This window comes from Salmo trutta, chromosome 28, assembly GCF_901001165.1.
Source record: "Salmo trutta chromosome 28, fSalTru1.1, whole genome shotgun sequence".
Taxonomy (NCBI): domain Eukaryota; kingdom Metazoa; phylum Chordata; class Actinopteri; order Salmoniformes; family Salmonidae; genus Salmo; species Salmo trutta.
This window is the reverse complement of record NC_042984.1, coordinates 36,263,376-36,291,225: the sequence shown is the minus strand read 5'-3', so window position 1 is coordinate 36,291,225 and position 27,850 is coordinate 36,263,376. Positions and strand designations below refer to the sequence as shown.

The 27,850-nt window shown below is 41.7% G+C and overlaps 1 protein-coding gene across 2 annotated transcripts in view; it reads left to right on the top strand.

Moving 5' to 3' along the window:
* Positions 1–2,300: 2,300 nt before the first annotated feature.
* The window catches only part of fgd (faciogenital dysplasia), a 95,266-nt gene continuing 69,716 nt past the window's right edge, over positions 2,301–27,850 (top strand). For both annotated transcript variants that reach the window (XM_029719841.1, XM_029719839.1), the window contains exon 1: positions 2,301–2,670. In XM_029719841.1, the coding sequence (XP_029575701.1) occupies positions 2,646–2,670 (25 nt within the window). In that variant the 5' untranslated portion in view covers positions 2,301–2,645. The remainder of the gene's footprint in view (positions 2,671–27,850) is intronic.

Genomic DNA, 27,850 nt, shown 5'->3' with positions numbered 1-27,850 from the left:
GACTTAGCTAGCTAGATTTATCTCACCAGAGACCACAAAAGAAAAATCCTGATTGGATCTTCTTTCGCTTCAATGTTAACCCTTTCCTTTCCAACAAAACTGAAGAGATTAAATCAGAACATCATTGAAAAGAATAATGTAATTATAATAATTATTGTTATTATAATTATTTTATAAATCCTTAGCCCTTCTCTGAAGGGGTAGAAGGCCCTCATTGTTTCCCACTATGTTTGGGTTAGTAATCATTTGTAGAGTGGCTCTATTTTCCCTCAGCATGCATTTTTTCACCATTCTAAATGTTTAAAGAATCCATATGTCCTTCTGAAATATGAACATAGAAATATTGGACATTTTGAACTCTTATTAAAGTGGCGATTTTACAAAATGTCGATTGTGGTCTAGAATTGGACTCGTATTTTCCTGGTCTCGGTCTTGACTTGGACCCCTTGTCCCCCTCCCGGTCTCACCCCTCCTCTGGTCTTGGTCTTGACTCGATTTGCTCCAGTCTCCCTTTAGAGGGTCTTGAACACAACACTGTTAAGTGCCTTACTCATTTTGTATGACAGGGGCATATAAACAGACTTTTCACCTTAGGTATTTGAACAAGCAAATTTTCGCTTACTTATCCCAATGCTTTAACCGCTAGGCTACCTGCAGCCCACAATAATGTAGCCTACAACTTTTTTCTGTGCTTGCCCTTAGTGCCTGGTATGGCTAGCTACAGTAGCCGGACACAGACTATCACAGACTGCAGAGTGTCAGTGAATGAACAAGTGAATGGCAGCCAGCCAGCCAGTGGGCATGTCACTACAGACTCCAACACTTTGTCTGTGTTGATCAAGGGCAGACGAGGAGCGTGCAACGACAAAAAAAAGGCACAAAAGGGGTTAATTGCGCATAGCTAAATTGACATGGGTTAACTCAGAGGGAGGGAGAGAGACAGGAGAGAGAAGGACCTACCACAGTCAACCATTACCCACGTGATTGGTTCAAAATGGTAACACAGTTAGCCAAACAGTAGGCCTTGATATGTCTAGGCAAGTTAGACACCATTACAACATGCCACAAACATACTTTACGATCATATGGTTATTGATGGCAGAGGGTGGCTACAGACAGTAGCTCTACACAGTATCACATGTTCGTTGACATTATTTAAAAAACAAATATTTAACCTTTATTTAATTTGGCATTAGACATTAAAATGAATTATAATTCAGGGTGTCATACCGTCACCTCAAACTTTGCATTTTTATTCTGAGGGGCAAATTAACAGTTGGTTATGAAACAGAAATAGCAAAGTATTTCATATTTAAGCAAGCAATTTGGCTTTCTGCCTCTATCAATTCCGTGTTCCTTTGAAAACTAACTCACAGGGACAGCTGACAAGGTTTATTCAGCGTGCTGGGAATTCAAGAGGAATCAACACTGCTCATCTATGGGAGGGAGAATGCAGTGACATAGAAATGCCAGTTAATATTTGTGTTTCAGTGTCTTTTCTTCTCAACCATTATAGATGAATCTAGTCAAAGGACCAAGGACGAAGCCAAGCCCAATGATAACCATTAATGCAGTGATGGAAGCACCCAGCGACCCTTATACAAATGGCCAAATGGGGCATCGATTTAGGCCTACAGTGATGCTCATTTCAACATATGTTCTGTTATAATGACCCTGTTAAATGGTCAGTATTAAAGGTAAAACAATCTGTGTTTTCCAAGGCCTGATCCTGCCACTTTGTTTGGTAGAAGAATGGGGCTGGGTGGGAACTGACAGTCCATGAGACTGACGTGATAGTTTGTTTAAACATATTTTGAAGCACTGTTTACGGACTCAAAAACATAATCATTGGAAATATGTGATTTGGGGTTATAATATGGTAATAGGTTCAGGGTTGGGTAGGTTACTTTATAAATGTAATCACTTACTAATTATCTGTCCAAAATTGTAATCAGTAAGGTAACTTTTGGATTACCCAACTCATTAACGTTACTTTTGAATTACTTTCCCCTTTAGCGGCATTAGAAGAAGACAAAAGGGATCCATCAACCACATTTTGGTGTGTCATCATAGTGTTCTCAGATTTGCTCAGGTGGAACAAACTTAAACTTGCACCTTTTTTTAATGCTGAATTTAATGTAATTGAAAAAACATAAACATTTTGTAGGTTATTGTGTAAAATAACAAAGCAAAAGACATGCTTTATTATAATAGTCCCATGATTTATTTTATTCTACTGTACTCAATGAATGACCATGGTTGCCGTGACCGCGCATCAGCGTGAACGCGCAACTCCTTTCTCCAGTGGCGGAGTTGAGCGCACTCAACGAATAGAGAAGAATAGTTTTGCTATAAGGAGGACAGAGCCGGGAGGAGTGAATGGATCAGTGCTCCAATGCATCAAACGCGCTCATTGGACACCCTCCTATATCCGCGAAAGAAACCCTACATGCCCGTTATGCCCTGCCGTGGAGGTTAGAGATTTTTGCCAAGAGAAGGGAAAACGCAGCGGACTCTGAAGTCGGGACACTCCTTCGTTTGAGTTGACTGTAACGTTAGTTCGTCTGTGCACTGTTTCCAATCTCCTGTGAGCCTAGCGTCGGATAGGGGGGATTCAGCCAAGCAGGACAACAACTGTAGGCAAGATGCAGGGGGTTTCAGCAACAACTGGTAAGCCAACGCTTAGGCTACACATTTTACAGCTCTGAATTGTTTCTTGTTTTGGGTGGTTTGTCTTGAAGTATCAATTTCTAGTGGCAGTATGGTGCTACAAAGTTGCAACAGGGGAGAATACATGTAGCAAAAACGATCTCCTTTATGGCGCAAATGTATGGCGCAAACTTGTCCTTTGTATTGTTCCCCGATACAAGTCTAACTAATGCAGTTTATGCGGGTGAGAAAGACGAACTTCAACAAACGGATTATCGTTATTCGTAGGCCTACATAACAGGATATTTACCTTTCAATGAAAGGTCACACACACACATCACAAAAAACTTCAAGGTCCTTGGGGAGAAGAGGGAAAATCGGCACCAAACCCCAAGTGGCAGCAGCTCTGACTTCACCATTGCCCCTGTGCCACGCATTATAAGGCATATGCTTCTCTCAGCCGTTCTCTTAGACACACACACACACACACACAGCTCAGCTCTCTAGACACGGCTGGATCGGCCATCTGGCAATTCTGGCAAATGCCAGATGGGCTACACAATTGTTTTGTTGGGTGGGCTGGTCAAAATTCAGGTGACATGGCCATACTAATCTATAATGAGCCTTTGGCTGATCATTGGGCAATAGCTGGCACTTACCAAGATGGGTTAACTGAGCTGAGGTAACGCAAATACACATTCAAAGTCAAATGCGGTATCAGCAAAGAGACCTCCCCCGACTCGTGATCAGTTCGACAGCCAAGATCAGGATCGTAAAAAACGTAAAGGGTGCCTATAAATGCAGAAAGAGCACATTCTACATTGTCATCTCACTCAAAATGTCAAACTTTTTGTGCGGCTAAAACCATGATTTGGTCAAACAGTAAAGTGTATTATCCTCATGATCCCTGTAATGAAAGTGTCTGCCCTGCCGCTGTACCTGCGCCCTAGATAGGGCCTGCTGCTGTGATGGTCAAGCCACTCTCATCTCCCACCATGAGCTAGAGAGAAAAATGCATTCTGATCATATAACATTTCAAAATGCAATTGCGGGAAAATGCTTTCGAAGCTTCGTCCCCTTGTCACTGTCGAAGAGAGAAGGGTCTTAGTTTTCTGTAGGTACAGAAAACTTTCAATTTTCAGCTCAAAAGCAACTATTTTACAACCAAGATATTTGATATGGGTTTGAGATATGCGCACCAGCCATTGCAAGGGCATAGGCCTATAGATCTCGTGCTTGCAACTGCAAAGTTTGTTAGGACATTACATTTACTATTGGATGAATACATGGCTACTAGCAGTGGTATTATATTTAGAGTTAGTGATCTAGTTAATTTGTGTTGAGTTTCCACTTCCTCAGGTGTTGAACCACAAATGAATTACCCAACATTAGTTAGTGCACATAACGATGTATGTAATTCATCTCTATGGGAAAAAAAAGGAGATTCTGGAGTCCTATTTTGACTAGGGTGACCAGATGTCCGGAGACAGTCCCCGATTTCCGGGGACAGTCCCCGATTTTGATGGCCTGAGCCCGGTTGGAGCTGTCCCCGAAAATGGCCCAGATTAGCCCTCAGAAGAAAAAGCAACTCTGAAGTTAAATTGAGGCCGATATCTCAATAATCAAATGATGTATCCAATGAGATTTCCATATAAAAGTGATGTCTATCCCTGTACCAAACTCTTTTGCTAACATAACCTTTTATGAGAACATTTGACCAGTGATACATTGTAACCACCGCATGAGCAACCATGCCCATGTCCAGAAAATGCATACAACAGCATAGGCTACCAAATTTAGGTGATCGTAAAATTACTAGATAGGCTAAGATTCTGTGTTATACAGTGCATTCAGAAAGTATTCAGACCCATGCCCCTTTTCCACATTTTGTTACATTACAGCCTTATTCTAAAATTGATTAAATATTTTTTCCCCTCATCAATCTACACACAATACCTCATAATGACAAAGTGAAAACAAGTTTTTAGACATATTTGCAAATGTTAAAAACAACAACAACAGAAATACCTGATTTACATAAGTATTCACATCCCTTTGCTATGAGACTCCAAATTGATCTCAGGTGCATCCAATATCCTTTGATCATCCTTGATTTGAGTCCACCTGTGGCCAATTCAGTTGTTTGATATGATTTAGAAATAAACACTACTGTCTCTATAAGGTCCCACAGTTCACAGTGCATCTCAGAGCAGAAACTATACCATAAAGTCCAAGGAACTGGACGTAGATCTCTGAGATGTTGTGATGAGGGATATATCTGGGGATAGGTATAAAATCATTTCTAGTGTTGAAAGTTTCCAAGAGCACAGTGGTCTCCATCATTGGGAAATTGAAAGAAATATAGAAATACCCAGGCTGCCTTGAGCTGGCCATCCAACCAAACTGAGCAACCGGTCAAGAAGGACGTTAGTCAGGGAGGTGGCCAAGAACCCAATGACCAGTCTGACAGAACTACAGAGTTCCTTGGCTGAGAAGAACCTGCCAGAAGGACAACAGTCTCTACAGCACTTCACCAATCTGGGCTTTATGGGAGAGTGGCCAGACAGAAGCCAGTCCTGAGAAAAAGGCACATGACCGCACACCTGGAGTTTGCAAAAAGGGTATGTGAAAGACTCTGAGATCATAACCTCTCTAGGGTTGGCGGGACGAAATCGTCCCACCTACGTAACAGCCTGTGGAATCCTGTGGAGCGTTATTCAAATACCTTAGAAATGCTATTACTTCAATTTCTCAAACATTTGACTATTTTACACCATTTTAAAGACAAGACTCTCGTTAATCTAACCACACTGTCCGATTTCAAAAAGGCTTTACAACGAAAGCAAAACATTAGATTATGTCAGCAGAGTACCCAGCCAGAAATAATCAGACACCCATTTTTCAAGCTAGCATATAATGTCACAAAAACCCAGAAGACAGCTAAATGCAGCACTAACCTTTGATCTTCATCAGATGACACACCTAGGACATTATGTTATACAATACATGCATGTTTTGTTCAATCAAGTTCATATTTATATAAAAAACCAGCTTTTTACATTAGCATGTGACGTTCAGAACTAGCATACCCCCCGCAAACTTCCGGTGAATTTACCAAAAATTTACTAAATTACTCACGATAAACGTTCACAAAAAGCATAACAATTATTTTAAGAATTATAGATACAGAACTCCTCTATGCACTCGATATGTCCGATTTTAAAATAGCTTTTCGGTGAACGCACATTTTGCAATATTCTAAGTAGATAGCCCGGCATCACAGGGCTAGCTATTTAGACACCCAGCAAGTTTAGCACTCACCAAAGTCAGATTTACTATAAGAAAAATGTTATTACCTTTGGTGTTCTTCGTCAGAATGCACTCCCAGGACTTCTACTTCAATAACAAATGTTGGTTTGGTCCCAAATAATCCATAGTTATATCCAAACAGCGGCGTTTTGTTCGTGCGTTCAAGACACTATCCGAAAGGGTAAAGAAGGGTGACGAGCACGACGCATTTCGTGACAAAAAAATTCTAAATATTCCATTACCGTACTTCGAAGCATGTCAACCGCTGTTTAAAATCAATTTTTATGCCATTTTTCTCGTAAAAAAGCGATAATATTCCGACCGGGAATCTGTGTTTAGGATAAAAAACGAAAGAAAATAAAAGCATGGGGTCGAAAGCCTAAGCCCATTGTCCTCTGATAGAGCACTTGCCAAAAGCGCTAATGTGTTTCAGCCTGGGGCTGGAATTACATCATTCAGCTTTTTCCCGCCTTCTGAGAGCCTATGGGAGCCGTAGGAAGTGTCACGTTACAGCAAAGATCCTCAGTCTTCAATAAACAGAGTCAAGAAGCTCAAGGAATGGTCAGACAGGCCACTTCCTGTAAGGAATCTTCTCAGGTTTTTGCCTGCCATATGAGTTCTGTTATACTCACAGACACCATTCAAACAGTTTTAGAAACTTTAGGGTGTTTTCTATCCAAAGCCAATAATTATATGCATATTCTAGTTACTGGGCAGGAGTAGTAACCAGATTAAATCGGGTACGTTTTTTATCCGGCCGTGCAAATACTGCCCCCTATCCCCAACAGGTTTTAAGGCAAAATATTCTGTGTTCTGATGGGATAACAATTCTATGTCTGGAGAAAATTAAGGCACAGCTCATCTTCAATCTAACACCATCCTTACCGTGAAGCATGGTGGTGGCAGCATTATGCTATTGGGATGCTTTTCAGCGACAGGGACTGGGAGACTAGTAAGGTTAGAGGGAACAATGAATGGAGCTAAATACAGGCACATCCTTGATGAGGACCTGCTTCAGAGTGCAAACGACCTTAGACTGGGCCAAAGAGTTACTTTCCAACAGGTCAATGACCCCAAGCATACAGCGAAAGCAACACTTGAATGGCTTCAGAACAAGAATGTGAAAGTCCTTGAGTGGCCCAGCCAAAGCCCAGACTTGAGTCCCATTGAAAATCTGTGGAAAGACTTTAAGATTTCTGTTCACTGCCGCTCCCCATCTAACTTAACAGAGCTTGAGAAAATCTGCAAGGAAGAATGGGAGCAAATCCACAAATCCAGATGTGCAAAGCTGATACAGACATACCCAAGATGACTCAAAGCTATAATCGCCGCCAAAGGTGCTTCTACAAAGTATTGACTCGGGTGTGAATATTTATGTGAATACTTATGTAAACGAGAGAGTTCTGTATTTCATTTTCTATACATTTGAAAGTTTTCACTTTGCCATAATGGAGTATTGTGTCACGGCACACTCAGTGATGTGGCTGGTGTGGATATAAAATGCCAGGGCCGAATTCTTGTCCCAGTCCGCCTCTGCCAAGACATTAATATATTCTTTGTTGTAAAGTCCCCTCCTCATTTTATCCTATGTGTTTTGTCTGATGATGATTATTAGGCTACAGGGAAATAGTTGTCTTGAATGGAGGGAGGAGGAGGATGTTTGAGATGAGGATGTTTATATGACATGTAACTGGGGGACAGGATGTTCAGGGGACATATAGACTGAGATATGACAAGTGTGATGAAGATGGTGATCATGAGAGGCCAATAACTGATACTTGTAGAGAGGAGTTGGATTCTGATGTGTGCTGTTGAAGATTATGAAGCCAGTGAATAGGGGTGATGATAATGATTTGTGATCACAATAATGATTTGTGATCACAATTAATTATAATAATGATGATCATGATAACGTTCAATGATATGCAGGCTGCCATCTGGTGTGCAGGATGTAATCAGAGGGGAGTCAGTGTTCTAATGCTAGTGTTCTAATGCTCTGCTCCATGTGAATCCCTCATGGTGATGAATATGATTAGACTGGAGGAGAGTGTCTGCAGACAGAATCTAGGAGAGGATCGCCTGGCCTCAGGATCGCCTGGCCTCAGGAATGAGATGACTAGATAGGAGAGGGGAAGGGAGAGGCAGCGAGAGGGAGGGGGAGTGGGAGAGAAAGAGAGAGTGAGTATGTAAACTCAACAAAAAAAGAAACGTCCTCTCACTGTCAACTGTGTTTATTTTCAGCAAACTTAACATGTGTAAATATTTGTATGAACATAACAAGATTCAACAACTGAGACATAAACTGAAGTTCCACAGACATGTGACTAACAGAAATTGAATAATGTGTCTGCAGGAAGGGTACCACATGAGTGAGGAGGATGTCTTCCCTGTAATGCACAGCGTTGAGATTGCCTGCAATGACAACAAGCTCAGTCCAATGATGCTGTGACACACCGCCCCAGGCCATGAAGGACCATCCACCTCCAAATCGATCCCGCTCCAGAGTACAGGCCTCAGTGTAACGCTCATTCCTTTGACGATAAACGCGAATCCGACCATCACCCCTGGTGAGGCAAAACCGCGACTCGTCAGTGAAGAGCACTTTTTGCCAGTCCTGTCTGGTCCAGCGACGGTGGGTTTGTGCCCATAGGCGATGTTGTTGCCGGTGATGTCTGGTGAGGACCTGCCTTACAACAGGCCTACAAGCCCTCAGTCCAGCCTCTCTCAGCCTATTTGTTGAGAGTCTGAGCACTGATGGAGGGATTGTGCATTCCTGGTGTAACTCGGGCAGTTGTTGTTGCCATCCTGTGCAGGTGTTGTTACACGTGGTCTGCCACTGCGAGGGTGATCAGCTGTCCGTCCTGTCTCCCTGTAGCGCTGTCTTAGGCGTCTCACAGTACGGACATTGCAATTTATTGCCCTGGCCACATCTGCAGTCCTCATGCCTCCTTGCAGCATGCCTAAGGCACGTTCAATCAGGTGAGCAGGGACCCTGGGCATCTTTCTTTTGGCGTTTTTCAGAGTCAGTAGAATGGCCTCTTTAGTGTCTGTGACCTTAATCGCCTACCGTCTGTAAGCTGTTAGTGTCTTAACGACCGTTCCACATGTGCATGTTCATTAATTGTTTATGATTCATCGAAAAACCATGGGAAACAGTGTTTAACCCTGAAGATCTGTGAAGTTATTTGGATTTTTACGAATTATCTTTGAAAAACAGTGTCCTGAAAAGGGACGCTTCTTTTTTTGCTGAGTTTATGTGTGTGTATGCGCGTGTCAATGTACGTGTGAGACATTTGTTCTCAGTCTATTAATATAGAGTTGTGTAGAGAGTTAACTACAGTGGTGTGATCACACAGTTGCCACAGGTACCCAGACAGCCACTGACTTAACAGTTAAAGGCAATGTCCTCTACCTGTTAAGGTCTTTTGCATGGGTTTATTTGAAATATCTTGGTCATTTTGCCTTTAAGAGTGTCAATCATTGGGTCAAAGTGCACACTAAACCAAAAAGAGTTTGAGAACCATAGAACCATACCATTCTAATAATATTAGAAAACTAAATCTTAGCATAGTCATAGAGATGAAACAATATACTGTAGGTCTTAGAAAGATATGTACTAAATGGGAGACAGTCAGAGAGAGATGGATGGAGAGAAAGATGGAGAGAGAGTGATAGTGTTGATTGGACAATAACAAAGGTTGTTGGGGTGGTGAACTGTAGAGAGTGTGTTTGTTGGTGGTCTCTGGGGAGGGATCGATTGGCTCTCCTCCCGGCTGCCTTCCGCCAGTCTGTCTTCTTTCTCCCACAGTTCTCTCCCTCCTACATATCTCTCTCCCTCTCTCAGACCTCCAGACATTCTCTTTTTCAGACCTCTCTCTTTCAGATCTCCCCTTTCTCTCTCTTCCACACTCTCCTTGTCTTATGCTTAGCAGCTTTCAAATGAAATAAGATTTTTATGATGTTGGCAGTTTTTGCGGACGTTACTGTAGTGTTTACTGTAGTGTTTTTGCAGACTGTAGTATTTACAATAGTATTCTACAGTATACTACAACATTTTATAGTAAGTATTTCACATGATCGAGGATACTACAGTGTGTAGTATATTTAAGCAATAAGGCACAAGAGGCAGTGCTGTATCATGAATACAGTCATATGTAAATGGCCTTGTTCAGCCCAATGGCGAGCAATAATGAATGACACATTTTCATAAAAAACTTTATTTTAATAAGTAAATTCATACAAATTCATAGTCCGGACAGACATCTGGTCGTTGGTTATTTCGGTCATGTTGCTACAGACGTTAATTAGTTTTGCAGAGTTGCTATGGAAAAAGACTGGTTATCCATTCGAACAAAAATGGTTGCTATCAAATCAAATCAAATTTTATGGGTCACATACACATGGTTAGCAGATGTTAATGTGAGTGTAGCGAAATGCTTGTGCTTCAAGTTCCGACAGTGCAGCAATATCTAACAAGTAATCGAACAAATTCACAATGACTACCTTATACACTCAATGTATTAAAGTGGCCAGAGATTTGAGTCTATATGTTGGCAGCAGCCACTCTATGTTAGAGATGGCTGTTTAACAGTCTGATGGCCTTTAGATAGAAGCTATTTTTCAGTCTCTCGGTCCCAGCTTTGATGCACCTGTACTGACCTCACCTTCTGGATGATAACGGGGTGAACAGGCAGTGGCTTGGGTGGTTGTTGTACTTGATGATCTTTTTGGCCTTCCTGTGACATCGGGTGCCGTAGGTGTCCTGGAGGGCAGGTAGTCTGCCCCCGGTGATGCGTTGTGCAGACCACTCTACCCTCTGAAAAGTCTTGCGGTTGTGGGCGGAGTAGTTACCGTACCAGGCGGTGATACAGCCCGACAGGATGCTCTCGATTGTGCATCTGTAAAAGTTTGTGAGTGCTTTCGGTGACAAGCCACATTTCTTCAGCCTCTTGAGGTTGAAGAGGCGCTGTTGCGCCTTCTTCAACACACTGTCTGTGTGGGTGGACCATTTCAGTTTGTCCGTGATGTGTACACCGAGGAACTTAAAACTTTACACCTTCTCCACTACTGTCCCATCGATGTGGTTAGGGGGGTGCTCCCTCTGCTGTTTCCTGAAGTCCACAATCATCTTTGTTTTGTTGACGTTGAGTGAGAGGTTATTATTTTGCCAAAGCAGCAGCTACTTGATGTGGAATAGAGTTCCATGTGGTCATGGCTCTATGTAGTACTGTGTGCCTCCCATAGTCTGTTCTGGACTTGGGGACTGTGAAGAGACATCTTGTGGCATGTCTTGTGAGTAGAGGTCGACCGATTATGATTTTTCAACGCCGATACCGATTATTGGAGGACCAAAAAAGCCGATACCGATTAATCGGCCGATTATTATTATGATATTTTTTAGTATATATATATATACACACACACACACACACACACACACACACACACACACACACACACACACACACAGCTCTGAAGTGACAACGATACTGAAGAGTCTGCTTAGGAGACAAATACTCTCAACTGTATGAATAATAAAAATAGAGTTTAAGTTACCTGTGACGAATGCTGAAAACAAAGACTGTAATTTCTATATGCAGGAAATCCTATTTTAATAATGGGCATGGTAAGAATTGACTACCAAAGTGCGAGTCATAATTCCCATGACACCTTCTAGCAAAATCTGAAAAGTGGTTCCTTCATTTATTCCATAGGATATTTTTAGATTAACTTAAAATAAGGTCTGTGTTTGGTTTAGGCTTACACCACCTTGCCAATTGTATAACTGTGTAGATATCCATTAGATATAACTCTGGTCAATATAAGCGAAGATACATTTTTTTGTGGAGTGGATTTATGAAAATATGTTGACAAACGTTACCTAGTGAGATTTACACGGGTATTAAAACGCCGAGGTGGTTTAAGCACAAAACACAGACCTTATTTGAAGTAGATCAAGACATTCTCTATGGAAGACATGAACAGTAAAATAACGAAGGAACCCCTTTCAAGTTCAGCCGCAAGTTATTAAAGGAATTATGACGCGTCGACTATTTCTCTCTAAACCATAAACCTTTGACTATTACGAGCCTGCTGCTGCCTACCACCGCTCAGGCAGACTGCTCTATCAAATATCAAATCATAGACTTAACTATAATATAATAAACCTTAGGTCATTAATATGGTGAAATCCGGAAACTATAATCTCGAAAACATTATTCTTTCAGTGACATATGGAACCGTTCCGTATTTTATCTTACGGGTGGCATCCATAAGTCTAAATATTCCTGTTACATCGCACAACCTACAATGTTATTTCATAGTTCCGTAAAATTCTGGCAAATTAGTTCGCAACGAGCCAGATTCTGTATACCCTGATTCTGCGTGCAACGAACGCAAGAGAACTGACACAATTTCACCTGGTTAATATTGCCTGCTAACCTGGATTTATTTTAGCTAAATATGCAGGTTTAAAAATATATACTTCTGTGTATTGATTTTAAGAAAGGCATTGATGTTTATGGTTAGGTACAGTCGTGCAACGATTGTGCTTTTTTTCCGCAAATGCGGTTTTGTTAAATCATTCCCGTTTGGCGAAGTCTGCTGTCTTCGTTAGGAAGAAATTGTCTTCACAGTTCGCAACAAGCCAGGCGGCCCAAACTGCTGCATATACCCTGACTCTGTTTGCAAGAGAAGTGACACATTTTCCCTAGTTAAAATAAATTCATGTTAGCAGGCAATATTAACTAAATATGCAGGTTTAAAAATATATAGTTGTGTATTGATTTTAAGAAAGACATTGATGTTTATGGTTAGGTACACGTCGGAGCAAAGACAGTCCTTTTTTGCGAATGCGCACCACATCGATTATATGCAAAGCAGGACAGGCTAGATAAACTAGTAATATCATCAACCATGTGTAGTTAACTAGTGTTTATGATTGATTGATTGTTTTTTTATAAAATAAGTTTAATGCTAGCTAGCAACTTACCGTGGCAACGTAAAGCAGGTGGTTAGAGCGTTGGGCTAGTTAACGTAAGGTTGCATCCCCAAGCTGACAAGGTAAAAATCTGTCATTCTGCCCCTGAACAAGGCAGTTAACCCACCGTTCCTAGGCCGTCATTGAAAATAAGAATCTTTTCTTTAACTGACTTGCCTAGTTAAATAAAGGTTTAAAAAAAAACACATATATATTTAAATCGGCAAATCGGTGGCCAAAAATACCGATTGTTATGAAAACTTGAAATCGGCCCTAATTAATCGGCCATTCCGATTAATTGGTCGACCTCTGCTTGTGAGGTATGCATGATTATCTGAGCTGTGTGTCAGTAGTTTAGAAAGACAGCTCGGTGCATTCAACATGTCAATACCTCTCATAAATAAAAGTAGTGATGAAGTCAATCTCTCCTCCACTTTCAGCCAGGATAGATTGACATGCATATTATTAATATTAGCTCTCTGTGTACATCCAAGGGCCAGCCGTGCTGCCCTGTTCTGAGCCAATTGCAATTTTCCTAAGTCCTTTTTTGTGACACCTGACCACACAACTGAACAGTAGTCAAGGTGCGACAAAACTGGGGCCTGTAGGACCTGCCTTGTTGATAGTGTTGTTAAGAAGGCAGAGCATAACTTTATTATAGAGGAGCAACTAGACGCTGCAATGTTGAATGCACCGAGCTGTCTGCCTAAACTACTGGCACACAGCTCAGACACCCATGCATACCCCACAAGACATGCCACAAGAGGTCTCTTCACAGTCCCCAAGTCCAGAACAGACTATGGTATCATTTGCAAATTTGATTATTGAGTTGGATGCGTGCGTGGCCATGCAGTCATGGGTAAACAGGGAGTACAGGAGAGGGCTGAGAACGCACCCTTGTGGGGCCCCAGTGTCGAGGATCAGCGGGGTCTAGATGTTGTTTCCTACCCTCACCACCTGGGGGTGGCCTGTCAGAAAGTCCAGGACCCAGTTGCACAGGGCGGGGTCGAGACCCAGGGTCTCGAGTTTAATGATGAGTTTGGAGGGTACAATGGTGTTAAATGCTGAGCTGTAGTCAATGAATAGCATTCTTAGGTGTTCCTCTTGTCCAGATGGGATAGGGCAGTGTGCAGTGTGATGGCGATTGCGTTGTCTGTGGACCTATAGGGGTGGTAAGCAAATTGGAGTGGGTCTAGGGTATCAGGTAGGGTGGAGGTGATATGATCCTTGACTAGTCTCTCAAAGCACTTCATGATGACAGAAGTGAGTGCTACTGGGCGATAGTCATGCAAGGGTTAACATGTTTAAATGTTTTACTCACGTTGGCCACGGTGAAGGAGAGCCCACAGGCTTTAGTAGCGGGCCTTGTCAGTGGCACTGTATTGTCCTCAAAGTGAGCAAAGAAGTTGTTTAATATGTGTGGGAGCAAGACGTCGATGTCCGCTACAGGGCTGGTTTTCCTTTTGTAATCCATGATTGACTGTAGACCCTGCCACATACGTCTCATGTTTGAGCCGTTGAATTGCGACTCTACTTTGTCTCTATACTGACGCTTTGCTTGTTTGATTGCCTTGCGGAGGGAATAGCTACACTCTTTGTATTCGGTCATCTTGCCATGATTGATAAAACATTATCGATGCACTTGCTAATAATCTCACTCACCAATTTTGCGTATACGTCAATGTTGTTGTCTGAGGCTACCCGGAACATATCCCAGTCCATGTGATCGAAGCAATCTTGAAGCATGGAATCCAATTGGTCAGACCAGCGTTGGATAGACCTGAGCATGGGCGTTTCCTGTTTTAGTTTCTGTCTATAGGCTGGGAGCAACAAAATGGAGTCATGGTCAAATTTGCCCGAAGGGAGGGCGGTGGAGGGCTTTGTAAGCATCACGGAAGTTAGAGTAGCAATGGTCCAGGATGCTACCAGCTCGTGTCGCGCATTCGATATGCTGATAGAATTTAGGAAGCCTTGTTCTCAGATTAGCTTTGTTAAAATCCCAGCTACAATAATTACAGCCTCAGGTTATATGGTTTCCAGTTTACATAGAGTCCAGTGAAGTTCCTTCAGGGCCGTCGAGGTGTCTGCTTGGGGGGGATATACATGGCTGTGACTATAATCGAAGAGAATTCTCTTGGTCGATATTGCGGTCGGCATTTGATTGTAAGGAATTCTAGGTCAGGTGAACAAAAGGACTTGAGTTCCTGAATGTTGTTATTACACCATGAGTCGTTAATCATAAGGCATACACCCCCGCCCTTCTTCTTACCAGAGAGATGTTTAAAGAACCGGTTGGTTCTTAAACAACTGACTCTGACAACATATCTCGAGTGAGCCATGATTCCGCGAAACAGAGAATGTTACAATGTCTCTCTGGAAGGCAACTCGTGCCCTAATTCTGTCCACCTTGTTGTCTAGAGATTGGACATTGGCGAGTAATATGCCCGGAAGCGGTAGATGGTGTGCTCGCCTTCTAAGTATGACCAGTAGGCCGCTCCGTCTGCCTCTCCTGCGGCGACCGCGTTGTTTTGGGTCAGGCTCTGAGATAAGATCCCATGTCCAGGGTGGAGGTCCGAACAAAGGATCCGCTTCAGGAAAGTCGTCTTCCTGGTCGTAATGTTTGTAGGTTGACGTCACTTTTATATCCAGTAGTTCTTCCCGCTGTATGTAATAACACTTGAGATTTTCTGGGCTAACAATGTAAGAAATGATACATAAAAAAACAAATTATTGCATAGTTTCCTAAGGACCCAAAGTGAGGCGACCATCTCTGTCGGCGCCATTGTGTAACCACTAACGTTCTCGTCACTTGCTAGCTAGCTAGCCAACTTCAGCTAACTCAGTCACCACAAACATTACACCTGGAATGACTAGCTGCATTTTTGTTTGTTTGAGTGTTTTTTTCTAATTGCATTTACTTGGATATGTCCATGATAATTACGTTAACGCGGGATTTCACCTGCCTTATATTAACCCCCGCTGTACCAAACTAAATGAACCTGTTGAGGACAGACGTTCCGCTAGCGGAACCCTGTTCTGCCCGCGGAACCCCTAGCCAACAGCCAATGGCATCGCACGGCGCGAAATACAAAACCAACTAAAATACCACAATTCAATTTTCTCAAACAATCAACTATTTTACACCATTTTAAAGATGTCTAACCACATTGTCCGATTTCAAAAAGGCTTTACAGCGAAAGCAAAACATTAGATTATGTTAGGAGAGTACATAGACACAAATAATCACACAGCCATTTTCCAAGCAAGCATATATGTCACATAAACCCAAACCACAGCTAAATGCAGCACTAACCTTTGATGATCTTCATCAGATGACACTCCTAGGACATTATGTTATACAATACATGCATGTTTTGTTCAATCAAGTTCATATTTATATCAAAAAACAGCTTTTTACATTAGCATGTGATGTTCAGAACTAGCATACCCACTGAAAACTTCCGGTGAATTTATTAAATTACTCATGATAAACGTTGACAAAATACATAACAATTATTTTAAGAATTATAGATACAGAACTCCTTTATGCAATGGCGGTGTCAGATTTTAAAATAGCTTTTCGGCGAAAGCACATTTTGCAATATTCTGAGTACATAGCTCGGCCATCACAGCTAGCTATTTTGACACCCACCAAGTTTGGAGCTCACTAAACTCACAATTACTATTAGAAAAATTGGATTACCTTTGCTGTTCTTCATCAGAATGCACTCCCAGGACTTCTACTTCAACAACAAATGTTGTTTTGGTTCCAAATAATCCATAGTTATATTCAAATAGCTCCGTTTTGTTCGTGCGTTCAGGTCACTATCCGAAGGGTGACGCGCGAGCGCATTTCGTGACAAAACATTTCAAAATATTCCATTACCGTACTTAGAAGCATGTCAAACGCTGTTTAAAATCATTTTTTTTGCTATTTTTCTCGTAAAATAGCGATAATATTCCAACCGGGCAACGTTGTATTCATTCAAAGGCTGAAAGAAAAAAATGGAGTAGTCTCGTGAATGCGCATCTCAGTCTCACTGTCCCCAGGCTGACCACTTACAAATTCTGCTGCTGTTCTTTGCCCAGAGACAGCAGACACCCCATTCCACTTTCTGGCGGCTTTAGAGAGCCAATGGAAGCCTTAGAAAATGTCATGTTACAGCACAGATGCTGTATTTTCGATAGAGAAGGACAACAAATTGTCAGACAGGGCACTTCCTGTATGGAATCTTCTCAGGCCTGCCATATGAGTTCTGTTATACTCACAGACACCATTCAGACAGGTTCGACTCCAGAGTACTTGTCACATTCCCTCTACTATACTGATGAATCTGTCCTTGTTTGTCCCTGTTTTCTCTTTTCTACATTACCACACATACTATTCCACTCTCTGTCTCTCTCTCTCTGTCTCTCAACTTTCCTTCTCTCTTTCTCTACCAGGGAAGTGGGTAAATGTGAATGTGGGTGCTGTCTCTCTGTCTGTTAGTGGGTCAGATCCAGATACAGGACAATGTCCCTGGCACACCAGCCATCCCAGCATGCTTTGCGGCGTATTGCAGCTTACGTTATTTATTATAAACAAAAGTGATTGGCTCCGGCTGTGTTTAACCTAGACTGTGTAAACATCACCCCTATGTGTTAAATAAACACTGAACACAGGAGAAGAGAGGAGGAGGAGGAGGATGGGGAAAATGTAGAAATGTCTCCCATCCAACACCCTCTTTTAATCTCACTCCCAAGTCCCCAACTCTCACACACTTGCTGCTTCCGTACTTTAGCTCTTTCACACTCAATGTCTCAAACTCTCCCTGCTTCTTTCAGCGCTCTGTGTTATAATTCTTTCTACCTCTCTCTCCCTCTTTCCTCCCTCCCTCTCGCTCTCAGAAACAGCATGACTCAGTACTAAAGGCCTATAGAAGCCCCAGGTTTCTTCCCTGCATGTGTGTCACATTGATTTCTCTAATTGTGTTCCTGCTTGGGACACACTCACTGTTGGAGGCACGTCACGGAGCCTGCAGAAAGAGAGAGAGAGAGAGAAAGTGTGATTGTTGTGTGTGCATGTGTGCATGCGTGTCCATCTCTATGTAAGATGAGATCAAGGCCATTTAAAAAAATGTTATGTTTTTGCTGGATGTCCGGAAGGAACGGAAGCCCTTGCCTGGACTCGCTGTTTGAATGGACTGTAGGAATGTGTGTGCTTGTGTTCGTGTGCCATGCAGTGTGTGACTGTTTCCCTCAGATGATGCTGCTTGACTGGTGACATGACATTCATTTGTGACATTCAGAGTAGGGAACATTCACTACAGTCTACTATTCTATTCACATTTTCAGTCCTAAAGCCCATTGTTTGGATATTGCTCCATCTCCAACTGTTCTGATGATATATGTGTTTATGTTGTGTTAAACATTAGCCATAATGACAGAGAACACAGGGACTGTAAACTGGTGAACAGTGATGCTATAATCCTCCCAGAGGTGCAGAGAAGAATGCTGGTGTGGTCCGTTACTGACACCCTAACCTCGTCCTCAGGCTATTGCACATATACAGTTGAAGTCGGAAGTTTACATACACTTAGTTTGGAGTCATTAAAACTCGTTTTTCAACCACTCCACAAATTTCTTGTTAACACACTATAGTTTTGGCAAGTCAGTTAGGACATCTACTCTGTGCATGACACAAGTAATTTTTAAATTGATTGTTTACAGACAGATTGTTTCACTTATAATTCACTGTATCACAATTCCAGTGGGTCAGAAGTTTACATACACTAAGTTGACTGTGCCTTTAAATAGCTTGGAAAATTCCAGAAAATGATATCATGGCTTTAGACGCTTCTGATAGGCTAATTGACATCATTTGAGTCAATTGGAGGTGTACCTGTGGATGTATTTCAAGGCCTACCTTCAAACTCAGTGCCTCTTTGCTTGACATCATGGGAAAATCTAAAGAAATCAGCCAAGACCTCAGACAAAAATTGTAGACCTCCACAAGTCTGGTTCATCCTTGGAAGCAATTTCCAATGCCTGAAGGTACCACCTTCATCTGTACAAATAATAGTACGCAAGTATAAACACCATGGGACCACGCAGCCGTCATACCGCTCAGGAAGGAGACACGTTCTGTCGCCTAGAGAGGATCGTACTTTGGTGCGAAAAGTGCAACTCAATCCCAGAACAACAGCAAAGGACCTTGTGAAGGTGCTGGAGGAAACAGGTATAAAAGTATCTATATCCACAGTAAAACGAGTCCTATATCGACATAACCTGAAAGGCCGCTCAGCAAGGAAGAAGCCACTGGTCCAAAATCACCATAAAAAAGCCAGACTACGGTTTGCAACTGCACATGGGGACAAAGATTGTAGTTTTTGGAGAAATGTCCTCTAGTCTGATGAAACAAAAATAGAACTGTTTGGCCATAATGACCATCGTTATGTTTGGAGGAAAAAGGGTGAGGCTTGCAAGCCGAAGAACACCATCCCAACCGTGAAGCACAGGGGTGACAGCATCATGTTGTGGGGGTGAATTGATGCAGGAGGGACTGGTGCACTTCACAAAATATATGGCATCATGAGGATGGAAAATGATGTGGATATATTGAAGCAAAATCTCAAGACATCAGTCAGGAAGTTAAAGCTTGGGTCATACAAATGGACAATGACCACAAGCATACTTCCAATGTTGTGGAAAAATGGCTTAAGGACAACAAAGTCAAGGTATTGAGTGGCCATCACAAAGCCCTGACCTCAATCCCATAGAAAATTATGTGGGCAGAACTGAAAAAGCGTGTGCGAGCAAGGAGGCCTACAAACCTGACTCAGTTACACCAGCTCTGTCATGAGGAATGGGCCAAAATTTACGCAACCTATTGTGAGAAGCTTGTGGAAGGCTACCTGAAACGTTTGACCCAAGTTAACCTCTCTGGCGGATGTGGGACGAACTCGTCCCACCTACGTAACAGCCACTGAAATCCAGTGGCGCGATTTTTGAATCGTTTGAAATACTATTACTTCAATTTCTCAAACATATGACTATTTTAGAGCTATTTAAAGACAAGAATCTCGTTAATCTAACCACACTGTCCGATTTCAAAAAGGCTTTACAACGAAAGCAAAACATTAGATTATGTCAGCAGAGTGCCCAGCCAGAAATAATCAGACACCCATTTTTCAAGCTAGCATATCATGTCACATAAACCCAAACCACAGCTAAATGCAGCACTAACCTTTCATGATCTTCATCAGATGACACACCTAGGACATTGTGTTATACAATACATGCATGTCTGTTCAATCAAGTTCATATTTATATCAAAAAACAGCTTTTTACATTAGCATGTGACGTTCAGAAAAAGCATAACCCCCACAAACTTCCGGGGAATTTACTAACAGTTTGCTAAATTACTCTCGATAAACGTTCACAAAAAGCATAACAATTATTTTAAGAATTATAGATACATTACTCCTCTATGCACTCGATATGTCCGATTTTAAAATAGCTTTTCGGATGAAGCACATTTTGCAATAATCTAAGTACATAGCCCGGCATCACAGGGCTAGCTATTTAGACACCCACCCAGGTCAGCCTCCACCAAAATCACATTTCCTATAAGAAAAATGTTCTTACCTTGCTTGTTCTTCGTCAGAATACACTGCCAGGACTTCTACTTCAATAACAAATGTAGGTTTGGTCCCAAATAATCCATCGTTATATCCAAACAGCGACGTTTTGTTCGTGAGTTCTAGACACTATCAGAATGCTACATCACGTTCTCGCGCATGGCGCATTGGCGTGACAAAAAATGTCTAAATATTCCATTACCGTACTTCGAAGCATGTCAACCGCTGTTTAAAACCAATTTTTATGCCATTTATCTCGTAGAAAAGCGATAATATTCCGACCGGGAATCTGCAATGAGCCTAAACAGCCGAATTAAATTTCTCACCGGGGGCGAATCGTGCACGCGCCTCATTCAATGGTCCTCTGATCCGCCACTTACCAAAGGCGATAATGTGTTTCAGCCTGAGGCTGCCTCGTCAACCTTCAGGTTTTTCGCGGGTTCTGAGAGCCTATTGGAGCCCTGGGAATTGTCACGTTACAGCTAAGATCCTTACTTTTCAATAAACACATGCAAGACGCACGACTCCTTGTCAGACAGGCCACTTCCTGCATGAAACCTTGTCAGGTTTTTGCCTGCCATAGGAGTTCTGTTATACTCACAGACACCATTCAAACAGTTTTAGAAACTTTAGGGTGTTTTCTATCCAAACCTGAACAATAATATGCATATTCTAGCTTCTGAGTTGGTGTAGGAGGCAGTTAAAAATGGGCACATATTTTTTCCAAAATTCTCAATACTGCCCCCTAGCCCAAACAGGTTAAACACTTTAAAGGCAATGCTACAAAATAATAATTAAGTGTTTGTAAACTTCTGACCCACTGGGAATGTGATGAAAGAAAGAAAAGCTGCAATAAATCATTCGCTCTACTATTTTTCTGACATTTCACATTCTTAAAATGAAGTTGTCATCCTAACTGATCTAAGACAGGGAATTATTACTATGATTAAATGTCAGGAATTGTGAAAAACTGAGTTTAAATGTATTTGGCTAAGGTGTATGTAATCTTCCGACTTCAACTGTAGGCCTGGGACATCAACGATTCAAAGTTGGCGTTATTGGGAATGGGGAGTGACCTTACTGAGAAAATTGGCCCAGCACAATTGGCCCAGCGTCGTCCGGGTTAGGGGAGGGTTTGGCCGGGGGCCCTTTACTTGGCTCATCATGCTCTAGCGACTCCTTGGGGTGGGCCGGGCGCCTGCAGGCTGACTACAGTCGTCAGTTGAAATCAAGGCCAAACAATCTGGCCCGTGGGTGGTTTGAGTAAAAAACTATCAAAAGTTTAGATCTTTTGGCGGGCCGGGCACATGCAGGCTGACTTCAGTCGTCAGTTGAACGGTGTTTCCTCTGACACATTGGTGCAGCTGGCTGGTTAAGCGGACGGGTGTTAATTTAGAAGCACGGTTTGGCGGGTCATGTTTTGGAGGACGCATTGAAAACGTATTGAAAATGTTCAGTGTAGAAATGATAATGGTGGCTTCTAGCTGAGAGACTGAGAGACCGACCCATTCAACATCACCAGCTGTCATCATAGGCAGCTCTATGGTGAGAAATATCTCGGTCCCCAAGGCAAAAACCCTGTGCTACCCAGAAGCACGAGTACAGGACATAACAAGGTTGCTTCCGACTGTTCTACCACAGATGCCGGGAGCTGACACACTCGTAGTCCATGTGGGGTCAAATGACGTCAGGAGGGCTAGCTTGGAACATTTGAAAAGGGATTTTAAAGAACTGATTTTAGCATTGAAATACTCCAAAAAACAGCCAATAATTTCTGGTCCAGTACCACCACCAGATTCAGCGGACTGCTGGCATTACACATCTGGCTAAACGACTACTGTAGCTCTGTTGGAGTCTTTTATTGATAACTTTGACACTTTCTCGAAACAGAAGATACTCTACAGCAATGACGGAGTCCATCCAAGTCATCTTGGCTCCTGGACTCCTGGCATTTCAAGGTTGCGTTGAAACAATGACTGGTAAATAATCCAAGACCAGCTCAGTTAATCCCTACCATTTTGACAATGAGTTGTCATAATGCTGCATCAAATGTACATTATCTTAGGGGCATTGGCAAACACAATGTAAATAATTTAATTTATTTACCCCTAATTGCACTGAATACATCTGTTTATCCTATAGCTATTGTAAGCAGTATTCATGGGCCTATAAACCAGAGTTTCACTGTTAGCGCTGAGGCAGTGTGCAATAGTAGGAATACCACTTTATGCATCTCACCCTGCACTATCAACTCCAATGTAAATAACATGAGTAAGTCCACCTCTGATAAGCTTCCCAGTAAAGTATTAAAAACAATCAAGTAACCCAGAAAAGTGCTAAAAATAGCCCATATTATCATATGTAGCCAAAGAAACAAGGTCCATGAAGTCAATAACTTTCTTGTAACAGATGACATTCATATTCTGACTTCTGACTCTTTGAAACTCACTTAGATAATACCTTTCATGATACAGTGGTAGCAATACATGGTTATAACATCTACTGAAAAGTCAGAAATGTCAATTGGAGGCGGTGTTGCGGTCTATATTCAGAACCACATTCCTGTAAAGCTTAGAGATGATCTAATGTTAAATACTGTTGAAGTAATATGGCTACAGGTTCATTTGCCTCACCTAAAGCCCATTCTTGTTGGAAGCTGCTATAGACAACCAAGTGCTAACAGTCAGTATCTGGATAATATGTGTGAAATGCTTGATAATGTATGTGATATCAACAGAGAAGTATATTTTCTGGGTGATTTAAATATTGACTGGCTATCATAAAGCTGCCCACTCAGGAAAAAACTTAAAACTGTAACCAGTGCCTGCAACCTGGATCAGGTTGTCAGTCAACCTAGCAGGGTAGTTACAAACAGTACAGGAATTAAATCATCAACATGTATTGATCACATCTTTACTAATGCTGCAGATATTTGCTTTAAAGCAGTATTCAAATCCATAGGATGTAGTGATCACAATATAATAGCCATATCTAGGAAAACCAAAGTTACAAAGGCTGGGCCTAATATAGTGTATAAGAGGTCATACAATACGTTTTGTAGTGGTTCATATTTTGATGATGTAAAGAATATTTGCTGTGTAATGAGCAACCAGACGCTGCACTTGAGGCATTTATGAAACTACTTATTCCAGTTACTAATAAGCACACACTCATTAAGAAAATTACTGTAAAAACTAGAGGTTGACCGATTATGATTTTTCAACGCCAATACCGATACCGATTATTGGAGGACCAAAAAGGGACGATACCTATTAATCGGCCGATTTTTAAACATGTATTTATTTGTAATAATGACAATACTGAATGAACACTTATTTTAACTTAATATAATACATCAATAAAATCAATTTAGTCTCAAATAAATAATGAAACATGTTCAATTTGGTTTAAATAATGCAAAACAAAGTGTTGGAGAAGAAAGTAAAAGTGCAATATGTGCCATGTAAGAAAGCTAACGTTTAAGTGCCTTGCTCAGAACATGGGAACATATGAAAGCTGGTGGTTCTTTTAACATGCGTCTTCAATATTCCCAGGTAAGAAGTTTTAGGTTGTAGTTATTATAGGAATTATAGGACTATTTCTCTCTATACGATTTGTATTTCATATACCTTTGACTATTGGATGTTCTTATAGGCACTTTAGTATTGCCAGTGTAACAGTATAGCTTCCGTCCCTCTCCTCGCTCCTACATGGGCTCGAACCAGGAACACATCGACAACAGCCACCCTCGAAGCAGCGTTACCCATGCAGCGCAAGGGGAAAAACTACTCCAAGTCTCAGAGCGAGTGACGTTTGAAACGCTATTAGCGCGCACCCCGCTAACTAGCTAGCCATTTCACATCAGTTACACCAGTCTAATCTTGGGAGTTGATAGGCTTGAAGGGGTGGGTATAATTTGTGGAACGTTCCAACAGGAATCTGTTCCAAAAAATGTAAAGTAAAAGGTTGCCAACCAACAACGCATACAAAGTAGCAACGCATACAAACCTAGCTAACTATCTGCCGAATAGGCATCAACTCACCACGTAGCTTATTCTTAATGTTTGTCCATAGGCAACCAGAGTGAGGACAGACATTTTTCGGAATAAACGTGATGAGTGAAAAACGCAATCTTATCTAATCTTATTCTGCCGCTATACAACTTTGTATGCGTTGTTTTTGGAATAGATTCCTGTTGGAATGTTCCACAAATTATACCCACCCGGCTTGAGGTCATAAACAGCTTGAATCACAACAAAGAGCTGCTGGCAAAATGCACGAAAGTGCTGTTTGAATGAATGTTTACGAGCCTGCTGGTGCCTACCACCGCTCAGTCAGACTGCTTTATCAAATATCAAATCATAGAGTTAATTATAACATAATAACACAGAGAAAAACGAGCCTTAGGTCATTAATATCGTCGAATCCGGAAACTATCATCTCGAAAACAAAAGTTTTTTCTTTCAGTGAAATATGGAACCGTTCCGTATTTTATCTAACGGGTGGCATCCCTAAGTCTAAATATTCCTGTTACATTGCACAACCTTCAATGTTATGTCATAATTACGTAGAATTCTGGCAAATTAGTTCGCAACGAGCCAGGCTGCCCAAACTGTTGCATATATCCTGACTGCGGCAATATTAACTAAATATGCAGGTTAAACTATATACTTGTGTATTGGTTTTGAAGAAAGGCATTGATGTTTATGGTTAGGTACATTGGTGCAACGACAGTGCTTTTTTCGCAAATGCGCTTGTTAAATCAACACCCGTTTGTCGAAGTAGGCTGTGATTCGATGAGAAATTAACAGGCACCGCATCGATTATATGCAACGCAGGACACGTTAGATAAACTAGTAATATCATCAACCATGTGTAGTTAACTAGTGATTATGTTAAGATTGATCGTTTTTTATAAGATAAGTTTAATGCTAGCTAGCAACTTACCTTGGCTTCTTGCTGCCCTTGCGTAACATGCAGCCTCCTCGTGGAGTGCAATGTAAGGCAGGTGGTTAGAGCGTTGGACTAGTAACCGGAAGGTTGCAAAAACGAATCCCCGAATCCCCCCTGAACAAGGCAGTTAACCCCCGTTCCTAGGCCGTCATTGAAAATAAGAATGTGTTCTTAATCTGACTTGCCTAGTTAAACAAAGGTGTAAAAAAATAATAATAATAAAAAATAAATGTTTTTTTTTTTAAATCGGCAAATCGGTGGCCAAAAATACCGATTACCGATTGTTATGAAAACTTGAAATCGGCCCTAATTAATCGACCATTCCGATGAATCGGTCGACCTCTAGAAAAACTGTTAAATCCCCTTGGATTGATGAGGAATGGAAAAATTGTATGGTTGAGAGGGATGAGGAAAAAGGTATGCCGATTAAGTCTGGCAGCCCAACTGATTGGGAAACATACTGCAAATTAAAAAATCATGTGACTAAACTAACGAAAAAGAAAAAGAAACTACACTATGAAACAAAGATAAACTATATAAAGAATGATAGTAAAAAGCTTTGGTGCACCTTAAATGAAATTTTGGGAAATATAGCCAACTCGGCTCCTTCATTCATTGAATCAGATGGCTCATTCATCTCAAAGCCCACTGATATTGCAAACTACTTTAATGCCTTTTTCATTGGCAAGATAAGCAAACTTAGGGATGACATGCCAGCAACAAACACTGACACTACACATCCAAGTATATCGGACCAAATTATGAAAGACAAGAATTGTACTTTTGAATTCCGTAAAGTCAGTGTGGAAGAGGTGAAAAAGTTATTGTTGTCTATTGTTGCCCACTTGAGACCATGCGTACCTCGATTACTGAGAGGGCTAAGGTTTGAGTAGAGACCATGCATTCCTCGGTTGTTGAATTCCTAACCAAACCACGTGGAGCATTGGCTACACTGATGGAAATGGTTAAACTCTGAGACTATCAATACCGACAGAAAAGAGCAAATCTTCGATACTAATTACTAGTCTGCAGCTAGAATCTATGTCGACTGAATGCGAAGACCGACAACCGCCGAAACATCTATTCTATAAGAATATTTCTGAATGGGACTCTGAAGTATCCATTCTAACCACGAAAGACTCCAGGGACGCAAAGAGAAGTTCAGATGATCTTTCCAACAGAAAGACGGACGATTCCAACAGAGATCATGACGTTATAGTGTTATTGTGACTATGCATATTTGATAAACAGAGAGTAACAACAGCATAAAAAGAGGGGTTTCGGGGGCGAGGGGGGAGGTTTGGGGGGCTCACAATGCAAATAGTCCGCGTAGCCATCTGTCCTCCCCAGGCTCAGGGCTGTCTGACTGGGTTGGATCTACACTGATGAGGGGGATTTTACTGGGAAAGTCATATGGAAAGAAAGAAAAAAAGTAATATTAAATGCACGTACAATTGGATTTCTCTGTGTTTGTGCGTGCATGCATGTGTGTTTTATGAGTTGTGCTCCTTCTAGCACACTGTCGGAATTGTGTTTTTCCCCTCTGATCATCAAAGAAGCCCACTCTCTGGAATGGATGCTTCCTTCACACACAGGGGTGAGGCTGAGGGATCTGGAGGGAGGGAGGAAGAAGACAGGAGGAGGAGGAGGAGTAGAGGAGAGAGAAGATTAGAGGAGGGAGAGAGATAGAACAAGGGAGGATAGAAGAGGATTGAGGGGAGAGAAGAGATAGATGTAAATGGAGGAAGAGAGGGAATGAGGGAGGGAGAGAAACAGGGAGGAGGGGTAGAGGGAGGTGGCGGGTGGTCGGTCATGGGTGGAAGAGAGGACAAGGAAGCACCTGTGTTAGTCTGCTGTGGAGCTCAACAACGTGTTCTAAATTGGTACTTTGGGCTGGCACAATTACCGTATGACTGTGTAACCAATGGTTATGGATGAAAATAAAATAACCCTCATAACCGTTTACATTTTACACACCGTTTACACACACACACACACACACACACACACACACACACTCACTCATGCTCACCTGATGTAACCCATAAAACAAGTCATAAATGTAGTCTCAGTGCTGATGATTGCACGTCCCTTATGTTCCGTGTCAATTTTACACATATTTGAATTTGAAATCACATCAGAGATTTAGGTATGATTTCCCTATGATGCTCAGAGGGTGAGCAACACTGATCTGAAGTCAATTTGACCTGCAATTTGATCTTTAACCTTTGACCTATAACTCTGAAACGGTGTGTCTTAGAAGCAAGCTGCTTCCTGCACATGAAAGGTGTGACCATGTCGATCACATAGATATAAGTATGATTTCCCTATGACGTTCAGA